Source organism: Meriones unguiculatus, chromosome 6 (genome assembly GCF_030254825.1).
Source record: "Meriones unguiculatus strain TT.TT164.6M chromosome 6, Bangor_MerUng_6.1, whole genome shotgun sequence".
Lineage (NCBI taxonomy): Eukaryota > Metazoa > Chordata > Mammalia > Rodentia > Muridae > Meriones > Meriones unguiculatus.
In genome coordinates this window covers 82,375,188-82,390,228 of record NC_083354.1, presented here as the reverse complement: position 1 = coordinate 82,390,228, position 15,041 = coordinate 82,375,188, and the positions used below count along the sequence as shown (strand labels likewise).

The 15,041-nt window shown below is 39.1% G+C and overlaps 1 protein-coding gene across 1 annotated transcript in view; it reads left to right on the top strand.

Moving 5' to 3' along the window:
- Zswim6 (zinc finger SWIM-type containing 6) overlaps nucleotides 1–15,041 on the top strand; it is a 163,355-nt gene that overhangs the window by 110,515 nt on the left and 37,799 nt on the right. Inside the window, exons 3-4 of the mRNA XM_021632755.2 lie at nucleotides 4,769–4,917; nucleotides 7,702–7,852. Coding sequence (XP_021488430.2) covers nucleotides 4,769–4,917; nucleotides 7,702–7,852 — 300 coding nt within the window. The remainder of the gene's footprint in view (nucleotides 1–4,768; nucleotides 4,918–7,701; nucleotides 7,853–15,041) is intronic.

Below are 15,041 nucleotides of genomic sequence, written 5' to 3'. Positions count from 1 at the left end.
TGCAGCTTTTTGTGCTCTTTATATGCTGCATTTTTAATGAGATTTGGAAAATGTACACATGCCTTATTGCTTTTTACCCATAAAAGAAACATGAATATACTTCTGAAGACTGAAGCAAATTAAATGATAATAAGAGATGAGCAGTGGTCAGAGGAGAGGGACACGGTAAAGGAGGGGCTGGAAACTGGTAGTTCTGTTTGAGCGCCCCCTAGACACTTCCACTGGCACGTGCGCATGCTGCTCGTTTACTTCCTTGGCATTTAGCTGAAGGAAGGTAGTTGGCTAGAGCAGAGGTGGGCATGGGTCAGGCCTTCCTCTGCCATTGGCCCCCACGGCTGAGAAAGCAGACTGCCCTCTCTGCAACTTCTGAAGGAGCCACCGTGTCCTCTCCCGGGAGTGGACTGCATGGACTGTAGAGGAGCTGAGAAAGGGTTTTGCTGTTTGAACTACAACAAAAATTACAAACAGAAAGAAAAAGCATTAGCCAGGCACCATCTTAAAATGAGAATTAAGAATGAAATTTAAATACTTTTCTAAAGAACATGTCTATTCAGTATACATTATCATATTTTTAAACAGTGTTCTTGTTTTCTTTCTGCTATAAAAAATTGTTTCTGAGTCTTGAGACACTGAACTTTGCTGTTTTGCCCTTTTCTCCTTAGAGATAATGGTGATGTCATGGTGTTGCCTTCAGTTGGTAAGACAGGCATACCCACTGACTTAGTGTTTTCTAGCATAAACAGTAGGCACTAAAACTGCATGATAGCCTTCTTCCATAACTCCCCCAAAAGAGCCTAAGTAATTACTTCAGTAGTATAGGTATCTGCTGCCTGCATTCTGTACAATAGAGGAAATTCGATGATTTTGACAAAGAAAAACATCACTTCTAAGTATAAACAGCTAAAAGTGTTACCTGGGGGACAGTGAAATGGTTCAGTTGGTAAGACACAAGCCAAGTCTGATGACCTGGCTTTGAGCCCCAGAACTCAGATGACGCAAAGAGAGAACATTACTTGCACATGCATGTACACACTAAATAAATATAGAAAAATGAATGCCTGCAATAATAGTTTTATGGAAGCAGTTGGTCACAGTGGAGTCAGAGAAGAGAAAGAATTTCCTTCTCATCCTGCATTAGGATTCAAAACTCTGTGGGCCAAACACAGCAGAAAGGAATGGTGACTCAGTTTAAAGTGCAGAATGAGGGGATGTTATCTAACCCTGAGAAGAGATGGCATCTCCAGTATGAGACACTCATTTCATTAAGCTTCCTAAAAAGTCTTCCTTCGCAGTGGGAAGAGGTGCTTGTGTGGTACCTCGGGACCCTGAGTACTTCTGTATTGTTAAGGTCCACAACATGCCAAGACACTTAACATTCTTTCCAACAACAGAATTCTTGTTCTTCCTTCTTCGCTAGTTTAAAGAGAAAAATCCAATTCAGTAGGTCTGAAGTGGTGCCAAGGTATCCAGTATGCCCTAGAATTTTTGATAGGTTTTAATTTAGAGAAGGGTTTTGTTGTTACGAACCCGAACCAAGTTAAGTAGTAGGCCTAGACTTGGCCATGGTTCTTCCGGTCCATGAATTCTCCTTTACTTCCTTGGTGTCACATTCCTAAGGTGGAAGTTGAATCAGACTCACATGTATCTGTCGGAGAACAGTAGACAAGTAACTGTCTCACTGGCTTTACCCTCAGCAGATAGTTTTCCTTTCCCTGAAGGCTTGAAACGGAAAAACTGAACTTTAATAATAGAATACCCACAGTGATTGACTGTACATTGCAAATATTATAACACTTACAAGTAAGAACAGAAAACACAATAGCTCTCAAAGCATTTAATGTATGGATGTAGTGATTCTGGTTTTTGCCTAAGTTAGGGTATTTAATAAAAAAATATATAACTATATGAACTATATTTCTCTTTGTATTTTCTTTTCAAAGTTAAATGCTTTGTCTTTGATTACAGGTGACTATTAATAAGTTCAAATAGATTCTGCAGCTCTTACATTTTTATATGATACCAAGTCAAACACTCCAAAGTGTACAATGAAGACATATTGGGGTTTAAGTAGTTAAACCCCAGATTTAAAGTTTGTTTTTAAATATTTATTTGTTCTTGAACTAGCTAGCTAGTTTACCGCAGAGTTGTAACCCCGTTTCAGTATTAAAGCTCAATACCTGCATTTATACTTTGGGTGGGGATAAATACCATTCTGGGAAAGTCTTTCCAGCTCTTGTAAGAGGCCCCTGTTTCCCACTGCCTTCGCTGCTCTTCCTCTAGCATTCACATGAGGGCATTTGCTATCCTGGGGCCTTCCTAAGCCTGCACTGCCCTCTCCACATGCCTGTATCGCATGCATCTCTCACATGCTCATCTTCAAGTCCTCCTGTCTGTGTTACCTTCCTTAGACAGTTTGTGTAAGGGATAATGTATAAAGTCTCTTAAAAAGCTTCACTGTCAACATGAACTGAGTGAGTTCGTGTATGTTTTTCTTCTCATTGTTTTCATTCGACATTTTTAGATGTAGTTCCATTGTAGCATGTGAAGACTATCCCCATTCATTTTTGTGGCTGCATAATTAATATTTCATGGTAAGAATGTTTCAATTGATGCATATCGGGATGAAGAGTATTCCATTCTTCTACTTCAGGTAATGTCCCCATGCATTCCCATTTGTTGTCCCTAGGGAAGGGAAACTGAGCTCCTCAGCTGTACAGCCTCAGAGGCTTTGTCTGTCCAGGATTGTGCTGCTCTGCCCTGAGCCTCTTCTCTTGGGTTGAGTGGACTTTTATTTTTCCTGTATACCATGCTTCTTCCTGTCTAAGGACTCTTCGAGAGTTCTTTTTAGTCCCTCATGCGACCTTATCCCTCTTTTCCCTGCATTTAGATGACTTCCAGTTAGCTTCTAATCTGCTTAAGGCAGATCTCAGCTCATTGCCATTTCCTGAACGTATTTTATTCTAGCAATCCACTCCCAGTTCTGGTGTCAACTCTGACTTCTTTAAAGAACTGTCACCATTCAGCACTTTGTATTTATTATTATGGCACTGATTTTTTGCTTACTCAAAACCATGCTTTCCAAATAGTATGTTACAATTCAACTGGTATAGAATTAGTGTAAAGGATTATAACAAGTCATTTAAAAAAAAAAACCAAAAAAAAAAAAAAAAAAAAAACAGAGAAGCAAATATCAGGCCATTTCATTTATGCTAAGGGTGTTTTTTCCAGTCAGACTTTTCAGTTTAATCTATGTGATCATATAAGCACGTGAATGCATAAGCATGTTAGGTATGGTATAAATTGTATTTATTATTGTAGGTACTAGCTAAAAACAATAGGCTTTAAGTTAGTTAAGAACAAGAATTCTGTGTGTTCTGAATACCATTATATTGCCATTTCTTGCCAAGAAGCAGGTTGACAAAGTTGACACCGTGGATGTATTGACTGACTGAAAGAATAAATGTCACTTTTTAGGGTGGCTCTTGTTCCACTTTGGCCTTCTCCTAGGGTTAAGCAAACCTAGTTTATTTATTCCTTCGTTCATTCTTTCCTTTGTTCGTCCTTCCTTCCTTCCTTCCTTCCTTCCTTCCTTCCTTCCTTCCTTCCTCCCTCCCTCCCTCCCTCCCTCCCTCCCTCCCTCCCTCCCTCCCTTCCTTCCTTCCTTCTCCGTTCTTCCTTCTTCCTTCCTTCCTTTCTCTTTCGTTTTGGTTTTCCATACAGGGTTTCTCTGTGTAGCCTTGGCCGGTCTGGAATTGTTTTGAGGACCAGGCTAGCCTTGAACTCACAGAGATCTGCCTGCCTCTGCCTCCCTGAGTGCTGGGATTAAAGGCCCGCTCCCCCCGCCCACAGGCCCAGCTCAGACCCAGTTTCTAAGAAGACGTTATTGATTATCTCCTTGGCCAGTTAATTTTGTATTTGATCATTAAATGACAAAAGACATAGAATCATATCTATAAACTGTCTAAAGGATCATAAGGATATGAGACATCAGGAGTGAAATGTTCTTATTTATAATCTTATTTCGTATAGATCTTAGACTTTAAAATGTCATTTTATTTTCTTAACAAATAATGAAGTTTATCTGGGGAACTTTTACATTTCTAAGGTAGCCTTCAATTAGTGGGTTTCTTACATAGCTGTTATCTTTTGTGTGTACTTCAGCACTAAAATATTTATGCAGCTTGGCAAGGTAATACTACAACCTGGGTTAGCACAACAGCTGCACTGCCTACTCCCGTGTGTCTTGATTTCCCTTTTTAATCTTTGTTTTCTGCAAGTAAAGACTTGCGTCAGCGTGTTGTTTGTACGGTAGCAGGTAACGGGGAAGCTTCTTGAGTTCTCTTAGGAGAGTGAAGGGCTCTACTGGGATGACCTGTTCCCTGTTTTCTGGGTGTCTTTGAGACATTTTTCAAGTATGTCCTATGTAGTCTTTCCTACACCATGCCTGAACAGAAAGACATTTTTGTGACGCTTTAGTTCTTTAGAAAACTTGTAAACTTTTTAGAAGCAGAGAGGCTCTGCTCCTCTAAAAGGGAAGTACTTGAGTTCTATAGCAGTCTGCATTTGACCAAGCATAGAGAGAGTAAGGAAAGTCTTTGAAATCAAAAGTGGTTCACATTTATTTCAGTCATAAATTGGTGTGTGTAATTAAAACTGAGATTAACTTTAAAAGTGTCTAGCCAAAAACAGAATCAGAATTATTTTCAAACTTTTTATCAGAGTCTCCAAGTACAGTTTTAATGCAGCAGATGCTCCCTTGTCTTTCTAGGTGCTCCTGATCCTACAGCAGGTGCTAGTATCGATGATGAAAACTGCTGGCACCTGGATGAAGAACAGGTGCAGGAACAGGTTAAACTGTTCCTTTCCCAGGGAGGCTACCATGGATCAGGGAAGCAGCTTAACTTGCTCTTTGCAAAGGTATGGTTGTCAGTTTTGAAGACATATTCCAGATAAAGGATATATGATTACTGTGTGAGATCCTGTATGAAATAAGATGAAGAGTAAGCTAATGAACCAGTGAGGAAGTTGCATTATAATACAAACGTTAACTTGTTTACGTGAATTTCCGAAGCACAGGGGGTCATTTTTTGCCTCTCATCCTTACTATAAAGTGATGATAATTTGTTACAGTTAAGAAAGAAAGAAAGAAAAACTTCTTTCTATAGCAAAACAAAGTAAGTGGTTTTAATATTACTTGACATCCTTAAGTGTTTCTTTTTCTAGTTAGTTTTCCCCAAGGGAGCATAACCTTAAGCATAACATTTCTTTTACACATAAAGCTTAATAATTTCAGTGATACTAAATGTTTAGTTTCGAAAGTGTGAATTAGTTTCATAGACTTCAAAGTTCTAATCTAAGTGTATGAACTAAAAACTTTAGAAAATTATTTTTCAGTTTTCTCATTTATAAAACCGATATATCTCTTCATTGTTTTGATAGTAGTATTAAAAAAATGGTGTTGTGCTTATTTCAAATACTAAAAACCTATGGCCTAAAAAATACCTGTTATCTTTAACACAAGCTCTCTGTGATCAGAAGCATTGCAGAGCATTTGGTACCATAAAATCATTTCTAAATACTGAATAAAATGCTTTTTAAAAGTAATACCGGGGCTAGTGAGATGGCTTGGTGAGTACTGTGCTTCGTGCACCAGCATGCGGACTCCAGAGAGTTTAGAATCCCAGAGCCCACCTAAAAGCTCGGTGTGGTGGTTTGCCTGTAATCTGAGCCTTGGGGAGTGCAGTCTAACCAGCCAGCCAATTGGTAAGCCGTAGGTTCAGTTATAGACTTTGCCTCAAAACTAAAAAATAAAGTGCAAAATGATAGAGGAGCCCTACACCAGCCTCTGGCTTCTACTCTATGAGTGCACATGTGCTTGGTAACCTACACATAGACACATAGCCTCCTGTGCCCCCCCCAACACACACACAACCCAGTGCTAAGCCACTGTATTCCCTTGAAAGTATAGTCATTATTGTAGATAACGTATTAAAATTATTTTTAAGGGAACAGTTAACTTTATTAATTGATCTTTTTGTTAAACAGCTTCTAGTGTTCACAAAAATTCAAAGTTGGGGGTTTATGTTCTATGTTCATTTATTTTTAGTTCAGAAAGTTAAACATGAATTCTGTTATTGAATATGGCCAGAAACTAGTTTGTTCTGTTAAAAGCTTTATCTTAGAGGCTATGTTATAGGCTATATGTAAATTGTAATCTTTACAAGAGTTTGTTTATAATGTAGTGCATTTAAATTTGTAGAGACTTTATACATGATTTAATTATTTCTTGGTGCACAATTACTTCAAATGTATCATTCAGATATCTAAAAAATATGAGCGGTATACAAAGATGTACTTTAGATGATTACTAATACAGTTTGGCTTTATGTGCTTAGTGCTTAATAGTTAGTTAGTTAGTTCATTACTGTTGCCAAATACTTAGAAATGTGTCAAAGAAACAAATCAAATCCATTAGATTTTCAGACATAGAGGAAACATTTCACATGTTTCATGGCCAGAGAGCACCTGTGGCCCAGTGGAAACAATGTAACTATGTCTTTTAACCCAGTCTGCAGTTGTTACTTTTGTTTCTATGTGTTGTGTATGTATTACATAGGCATGTGAAGTAATAAAGCATCTAATTGTGAAAAGGTATTCTATGCTGTTTTTATTTAGTCTTAATGCAAATATGGGCTGTGATTCCAGCTGTTGTTTTTGTTCATTGGACAGTTGCTTACTTTCTCTGAGTCTTGGTTTTAGAGATATGAGGGTTTTAATTCTGGAGTTTAAGTTGATGACTTGTATGATAGATGATTTCTGTCTCAAGAAACTATTATACTGTCAGATCAATTTACAAGAGTCCTAAACCATTTTCAATGGAGTGCCTTAGGTTCCACTACTCTGGTAGCAAGCCTAGTCAATAGAGTCAGGAGTATGCCAAACTCTGTGCTCTTTGTGAAATTGTGTGTGTGTGTGTCTGTCTGTCTGTGTCTGTTTTTGCTGTATTTTGTTGTATTTTTCTGTATTCCAGCAAAGATATGCCACCAAGACCCTATGAATAAACGACACTTTGCTAAAAACAGTTTTCATGAATTTGCCAGGTTCAGTTACCTTTCTGTGTTCTGTTAAAGCATGAATTAACTAGTCATCTTTTTTGTTGATTATAGTCTGACTACAATCTGGATTTGGTTTAGATAACAAGCATGCACAGAGGGAAACCTTAAAAACTTACGCAAGGTGCGAGAGCACATGCTTGTAATCTCAGCAGTCAAGAGGCTGGAGCAGGAGGGTCATGAGTAAGATTGAGCTGCATATCAAGACCCTGTATCATAAGACTAAACACACACACACACACATATCCTGTGCATTTTTGCCTACATGTGAAACGTGGCATAATTGTTTATCTTAATCAAATGTTTAAAACTTACCAAAATATTTGAAATTGAAAAGTTCTAAAAACTTCATTATTGAATGTGGATTCTAAAGCATAGTTTTATAATAATGGGTGCTGCATTTTTTTTTTCATTACATTGCAGTTTAGGATGTAGAATGGTTTATCACACTTTTGTATGCCTAAGAGGAGTTGTAGGCTTCTCTCATGCACACACACAAACACATACCCAAGAAATAAAAGGTTGTCTTGTGCTGTTGTTATTTATTGTTTATACATTCTAACAGGTTTTGTTTTCTTTCCCCCACTAGGTACGGGAGATGTTAAAGATGAGAGACTCCAATGGGGCCCGTATGCTGACCTTGATCACAGAGCAGTTCATGGCTGACCCTCGCCTATCACTCTGGAGGCAGCAAGGCACTGCGATGACTGACAAATATAGGCAGCTCTGGGATGAGCTTGGTAAATGAGTTTCCTGTCAAACTACATTGAGCTGTGTATAGCTAAGACAGTTGGATATTGAAGACCACATAAGCCTGTGCCTGTGGGCTTTGGGTAGATGAGTAGGAAAAGCAGGGACTCAGACCAGTGTTGGAAGAAGGCAGCTGTGGTGGGGTTTGGGGAGTTGTCTGATCTTGAGTGAAGCCAGCACAGGAATCTCCTTTTAAATACTTAAAAGATTCTATGTATTTAGAATACGTGGTTTCCATTGTAGGACTAGTTACTCGCTATATCTTCTCAACTTTTGAGTCTGCCTTCCTTTCAGATACTTTATTTTCTGCTGACCCAGATCTAGGCCAAGAATTATTCTTGAGAATGGAAAAAAAATGGCAAACTCTAAAATTGATTGTCTAAAATCTGTAGTGATTAACGATGTAATATAGCAGGTGGTTGAAAAACTGAGACTCCTTTGTTGTGTGCTGCGGATGAGTGTCCTTACCGAATGCGCATTGCTGCAGAAATTTTAAAAAATGTCATATTAGTTTTATAAGGGGAAAATGCTTGCTGCATATGTGGTGCTGGTGAAATTCCTGTTGACTAGTGGTGACCCACTGCTTGCTGCTACTTGATCCCAGGCCTAGAGTAGCTCAAGAGCAGCAATTGTCTGGGATGGCCCTGCATGATCATAATGGAAGGCACTTTTAAAATACTGTTTGAAGATGAGGAAACTGAACCTCAGGGAGAGTTCTGTAAGTTGGTGAAATAGAGTCATTAGGATTATACAACAAGCTACTAAAACAAAAAACAAAAACAAAAAAACTGATGTCCGTGTTTCTTTCCTGCTGTTTAGAAGGGTGTTTCTTGAGGAACCTGGTTGCTGGTGGAAACTCTGCTTGGTTTATTTCTGTACAAGTACATCTGCTAATTTGCCAAATGTGAAGATGTATCTGTGGTTGGTTTTCTCTATTTTTTTTTTTTTTGAAGTGTATCGTATCTGATACTTCACTTGGTCCCCTGAAATATTGATAGTAGCTTTTCCCTTGGCCAAATTTAAATCAGTCTGTAAACACAGCAAATAGCTTCCATGTGTTGCATGAGGTCTGAGGGCACGGTGTGGTATTGAAGAACACAAGGGTAATGAATGCATGGTTTCAGTAAACATTTTTACAGAAAACTGAATGAGTTAGATTTCTAAATAAAGCCTTTTAGCTTGTGGATCTATAGTACATGATGAATTCACTAGTTGGTTCATAAAGGTTAAAAGGGACTAGCATTAAAAACCAATAATGTAGGAGATCATGTAGGGGAAAATATTGGATCTGTATTAAATTTATAAAATTTTAAGCTGTGTTGCTTAGAAATGTGAAAGTATAAATAGCAGTTAGGAAAAAACAAAACAAAACAGGTACCACTTAAATATTTTTGTTACCAAAAAAGAAAAAATACAAATGATAATGTTGAATTAAGTTTACAGTGTTCACAATTAAGTGTGATCTGTAATCACACTTCACCTGTCCAAGTTGGTTTTGAAAAATGTGTGTCAAGACCTTCAGTAGAAATAGGACGTCTCACTTCGTTGAAATATCTTGTGAGCTGAATCTACTCATATTCTCTGACAGGGCTGCTTTATTAAGACCCAGGCTTAACTCAAGATGTTTGATTTCAGACAAGGATCAATAACACTGCTACAAATATATATACATATATTTATACATATATATATACATATATATACACACTCACATGCATACATCCACTAACACTCTCCCACCTCCTCCCACTGCCCCACCTTGAAGTCATTGCTAGACTAGTGAAATACGCCTATGTACTCTGGTGCCAAGTAGAGGTCACTTGCCATTTTAATGGATCTAAGTTTTGTGAGGAATCCCCTACAGAAGTCATAGTAGCTATCACGTCTTAATATCTGTTCACAAAAAACTAACTTGAAGTTCCTTCTAGACTACAAAGGAAAGGCTTTGCTTCTTAATAAAATGGGGGAATTTGACTTTGTGCCCCTACCCAGGGCTCACGTTGCTTCAAGGCTCTGCTTTGGAATTAAATGCTGAGCACTGCCAGATGCCAGACATGGAGAAGAGGCTGAGTGTTGTCGGCAAATGGGATCTGCAAGTTAATTGGTGTTTTCTGCAGGCTTCTGGCTGTGAAATGAAATTGGAAGCCCTTTAGCCACATGGATAATACAGGACCTGAATACAAATGTCACATGTCACCATCAGGACCCACTGTGAGACAATAGTGTTCCCACTCCAACATTGCACCATTACAGATCATTTAAATATGGGGATTACATTTAAACTAAAAGCCCCATTTGCCTTTTACTGCAATTTAAATGTCCTCTTAGCAAAAGCTAAGTGACAAATTAAATGAAAAAAGTGCCCACATTTTTAAAGCTGTAATGCAAAACAACCTTTTATTGCTTCTCATGTGCCACGAATGAATCATTATACTTGTCAACCCTAAACCAAGCCATAATTGGAGCAGCTACTGTTATCAAAGTGGGGCCGCTCTGTGACAGCTTAATAAAGCCGAAACTGTTAAATTAAATCTCAGATGCTTAACTCCTTAGCACCAGTGGATTCGATGGGCCCATGTCTGGCAGTGGCCAGTGCACCAGGAGAGAAAAAATATTCCTGGCATGAAAGCTTCCGTGGGATAAAAGTGTGCAAGTACTCTAGCCAAGTAACTCTGCTTCTTGGCAAAGGATTCAGAGCCATCAGGTTGTCAGCCAGAAGATGACAGAATCTTCTTCAGAAGACCAGATAGCCCTCTTCCCAAGATTTCTTACTTTCTGGTTATATGTGGGTTATGAAATTTCACACTGTTGATGCTTCAAAAATAGTTGAAAACACCACATTCTTTTTTTTTTTTTTACTTTTCTTTTTTCTTTTATTTTTATTTTTGTATTAATTACAGCTTATTCACTTTGAATTCCAGCTTTAGCCCCATCTCTCATTCCCTTCCAATCCCTCATCTCCTCTCATGCCCCTCTTAAAGTCTGATAGGGGAGGCCCTCCTCCCCTTCCGTCTCACCCTAGCTTATCAGGTCTCATAGAAATATGCAAAGTTGTTTTCCAAAGCCCATTTCTCCTGTTCTCTAGCTCACAAAGAGGCCACTTATTCCCAGGACTTCCTTTCTGACACAAGTGCCCGTTGATACTCACTTGGTTTGAGTTAACTTGTGAGTTACTCCATGATTTTCATGATGTGGGATGAAGTAGACACAGATGCATCCTGTTAAGACCTTGCTTATTGCGCCTCATTTGCAGATGCATTTATCTTGTGCAGGGGTCAGCTTTTCAAATAGTAATTTTTCTCCCTGTGTGAAATTCATTTTCCCAAAGACATGGCAGTGTTCTGAAGATGAGTAATTTTCTATTGTAAGCTGCTAGTAAAGAAGTCTGTGTTACAGTCTTAAGACAGAAAAGAAAGGCCCGTGGCAATGGTGGAGAGGTGGCACATTTGATCAAGGCCATGCATTTGGCAATCAGTCAAACACATAGACTTTATTAGTGACACACACATTTCCTGGAAAGCAAATCCTAGAAATACTATGTGGCTTAAAAGAGCAGCCCAGTGCTAACTTGTGGCACGCACACCTACTGTTAGCCGCAAGAGCTGACTGTTCACCGTGCTTAATTACCATGCAAGTCTTTAGGGATGGGGGGATAGTGTAACCTCTCATAGGCTTTAGTGGGTCTCTTTCTTTAAATGTTTTATAAGACTATAATTTTACTTTGCATCATAAAGCTATAGGTTGTGGCTGCCAGTCTATTAACACCTAATTAAAGTGGATGTCATTAGAAGAAACAGTTAAATGCAGTTTAATTACAGTTTTGTCACAGGGAAAATTGTTAAAATTTTTCATTTTCAAGTGTACAATACCTTTCCCCCACATTTGAAACACTTTTCACTTGGAGGAAAATCATAAGCTTTGCTGTCTAGTATGTGAACCTTTCTCATAGAAAGAAGATGGGCTACAAGGGCAGAACAAGCCCATACTGAGTTTGAGTTCGTGTATTTCATAAGAACAAGGTGGCTCTTGTCGTCCTCTTCACATCTTTTTTTTTCCACATAGTCTCTTTTCTTTATTTTTAAAGATTTATTTGTTATTTATACAGTGTTCTGTCTGCATATACAGCTGCATGCCAGAAAAAGGAACTGATGGTTGTAAGCCACCATGTGGTTGCTGGGAATAGAACTCAGGTCCTCTAGAAGAGCAGCCAGTGTCTTAACCTTTGAGCCATCTCTCCAGCCCCCACATATTTTCTTGAAACATTCATTTTGGAGGATGCTAATGAATGTTTATCAGATATTAAAGATATCCTGGTCAACTATGCTTGGAGATACAGGGGTATCCCAGCAGGCAGAAAAGCCAGGTTCTCAGTCACCAGACCATTTTTTGCACACAAGATGTCAGATGGAAGGAAGAGCCTGCTCCGGGGACGCACTTCTTTGTGAGTACAAATAGTCAGAGTTAAATGTTTCTAATTCCCACTTGAAGAATAAGGCAACAACTACCATGTTCCAGATTGAGGTGTGAGGCTAACTGGTGGCATTATAGACCCAGGGCACTTGGAATCAGGGTAGATCTGTAATCCTCAGGAGAACTTAATCCACCAACTGGAGCCACATTTATGACCTGCTCCTTGAACGCAGGCTGCTTTCTCGTTTGTACCCAGTGCCACGGTTCCGTATCTACCTTGTTATTCTTGAAGTCACACATTCAGATACATATCCTCCTAATTTAGTTGCTCGTTGTTCATAGCCAGAAATAAAAATCTAAACCCTCTGTTCTGGGGAACGCCATCTTACATCTCTGAACGCAGCAGCCTTCATAACTGCCACCCTCAGTTTCTATGCCAAATTCAAACTTTGGCTCAGCATATATTGAAGTCAGTTATGGTTAAAAACTGATTGAGGAGTACACTGCTTTGCATCGAAAGCTTGAGAGCATTAGGCTGTGGAGCAAACAACAGTCCCAGAACACCCTTGCAGAAGAAGGATGTCAGCACAGATTGGGCAACCTCCACACAGCTGTCAGAGCAGAACTCGAGTCTACTGAACTGCTCATCAGGGCTTACTTGTCATCTATCAGCCTGTCTTCCCCTGGGCACAGGAAGAACACAGTTTCACTAATGCTGCTGGCACCTCCTTCCCCCTCTTTCCAGAAGCTGTATTTCAGTTGCCAGAAAACATTATATCCAGAAGAGCAGAAGCACTAGGTCTAGATTTTAATGTTAGCAATGGTTCTCATAGTAAGGAGGGAGTCGAGACTTGCAGGCATTTGGAGATACATAAATTAAAAGTTGTACTGAGTCAGGAAGCCATTGTTGGTAGAGACTGACCTGAGTGTGGTTTAAGGTATCGATGGGAAAGATTTCCAGGAGAGAAGTAGTGCTAATCTTCCAGGAAGGAGAATCAGTATGGACCAAGACCAGGGGTAGGCTCCGTGGAAAAGGTAGTAGTCACTCTAAAAACTTATCTATAAGGTCTGCAGTCCAGCTTTGTTCACTGGTGCTTAGCCTAAGCAAGGAGGAGAGGGAGGGCATCAGCTTGTTTTTATTTTTTTTTCAGTTTCTCATTTGGACCCAGCTACTACAGTCATCCACACTTAATTTTTAAGCACTAAACTCAGCAGTTTCTTGCATGTGTTACAGTACTTAATCCTTAAAATAATACTGTGATGTAGGTAGAATTTTTAGTGCTAATTTTACAAACAAGGAAAAGGAAGTATAAGAAGGCCATAGATAGCATTTGCCTAGACAACATTGACAGTTACTCCTAAAATATTGTTAGATGTCAGATATTTACCAGGAATTTACACTTTGCAGACTTTGCGGCCATAAGTCTTTGAGAGCAGCAGTGGTGACTTACTAAGCTGATCACAAACGCAGATAGAACAACCTTACAGTTGAGGTCCAGTGACATTTTGATCGTATTCTTCAGTCTCCTTTGGTAAACAGTTGCTGAAGACCTTTTGCTCAATGTCTGTCCTGTCCTATACCTGGCCCTCATGGGAGTCCTGGAGTTGGCGACCCTGCTTGATCTCATGCAGTCTGTAGGTTCTGTGAGTTCTGCTCTTGAACCATCCTGCCTGGGGCAGACTGTGCACCTATCTCGGCCTCCTTTTCTTCCTGTAGTATAATCTTGAGCTCTTTCTGGATGCTAGTCTCTGTGCACGTGTGGATCTGAAGGGTGTGTCTCCCTACAGCACTGTTCTCAGAACATGCGGTTGTTGCTTGCTCCTCCTATAGGGCCTGAGTAGTCATGTGACTCTGTTCTCTGGCCATAGGCCTGTTGAATTCTCTTGCTGCAGGGTTCGGAGGAGGGAGATTTTCTCTGCCTCACAGAGTAATTTGTAGTTTAAATCAAAAGTTGGAAAGGAAAGAATATATTCTTTTTAGTGAGCAAACCTATGGTAAATATTTCCCATGTAATTATCTGAACTGTCTTTCTTTTGACTGTCATTTCTAAGGTTTAATTATCCATTTAATACCCCATGTAGGAAAGAGGAAAACTGTAAATATGTATTAATAGGAAGTAATAGGCTCTCAGGATTAAATGAGGTCATTAAAGGTCAGTTGGTTTCATTACAGAACAAATTGCAGATACATAAAAGTACTGTAGTCTAAGTTATGTACATGTATAATTAAATCATTTATAGCAAATTTAGATAGTTTAAAATAATTTCACTTTTGTGCATTTATAAACCCTTTTCTAAGTATAGACTGTGGCAATCTGGCCAGAAGTTAAGATAATGGTTTGTTGAAGTGAAACGAGGTATGCATACTGTCTAACATTATTTATACCAAGAATGGACTCTTTACTTTGTTTAATGCGCAGTTCATTTATAATATACATTCTTCCTACATTAGTGCCTGGTAGGAATCTCAGAGTTGGTATTCGATATCCTCCTTTTCCCTTTAAAGCAACTTCTAGAAAAGTTCTATCCTCACTTTCTTCTTCTTTATAAGAGTTATTACTATTCTTTCCCCCAAGAAACAGCCACTGAGGAGGGGAAATAGAGTCAAAGATGCCTCTGCTGGGCTGTGGACTAGGCAGTATTGTCACAGTGTAGGATGTAGAGTTGGTGGTTCTCAACCCTCTGCTGGGCTGTGGACTAGGCAGTATTATCATGGTATAGGATATAGAGTCAGTGGTTCTCAAATCTCTGCTGACAGTACTATCATGG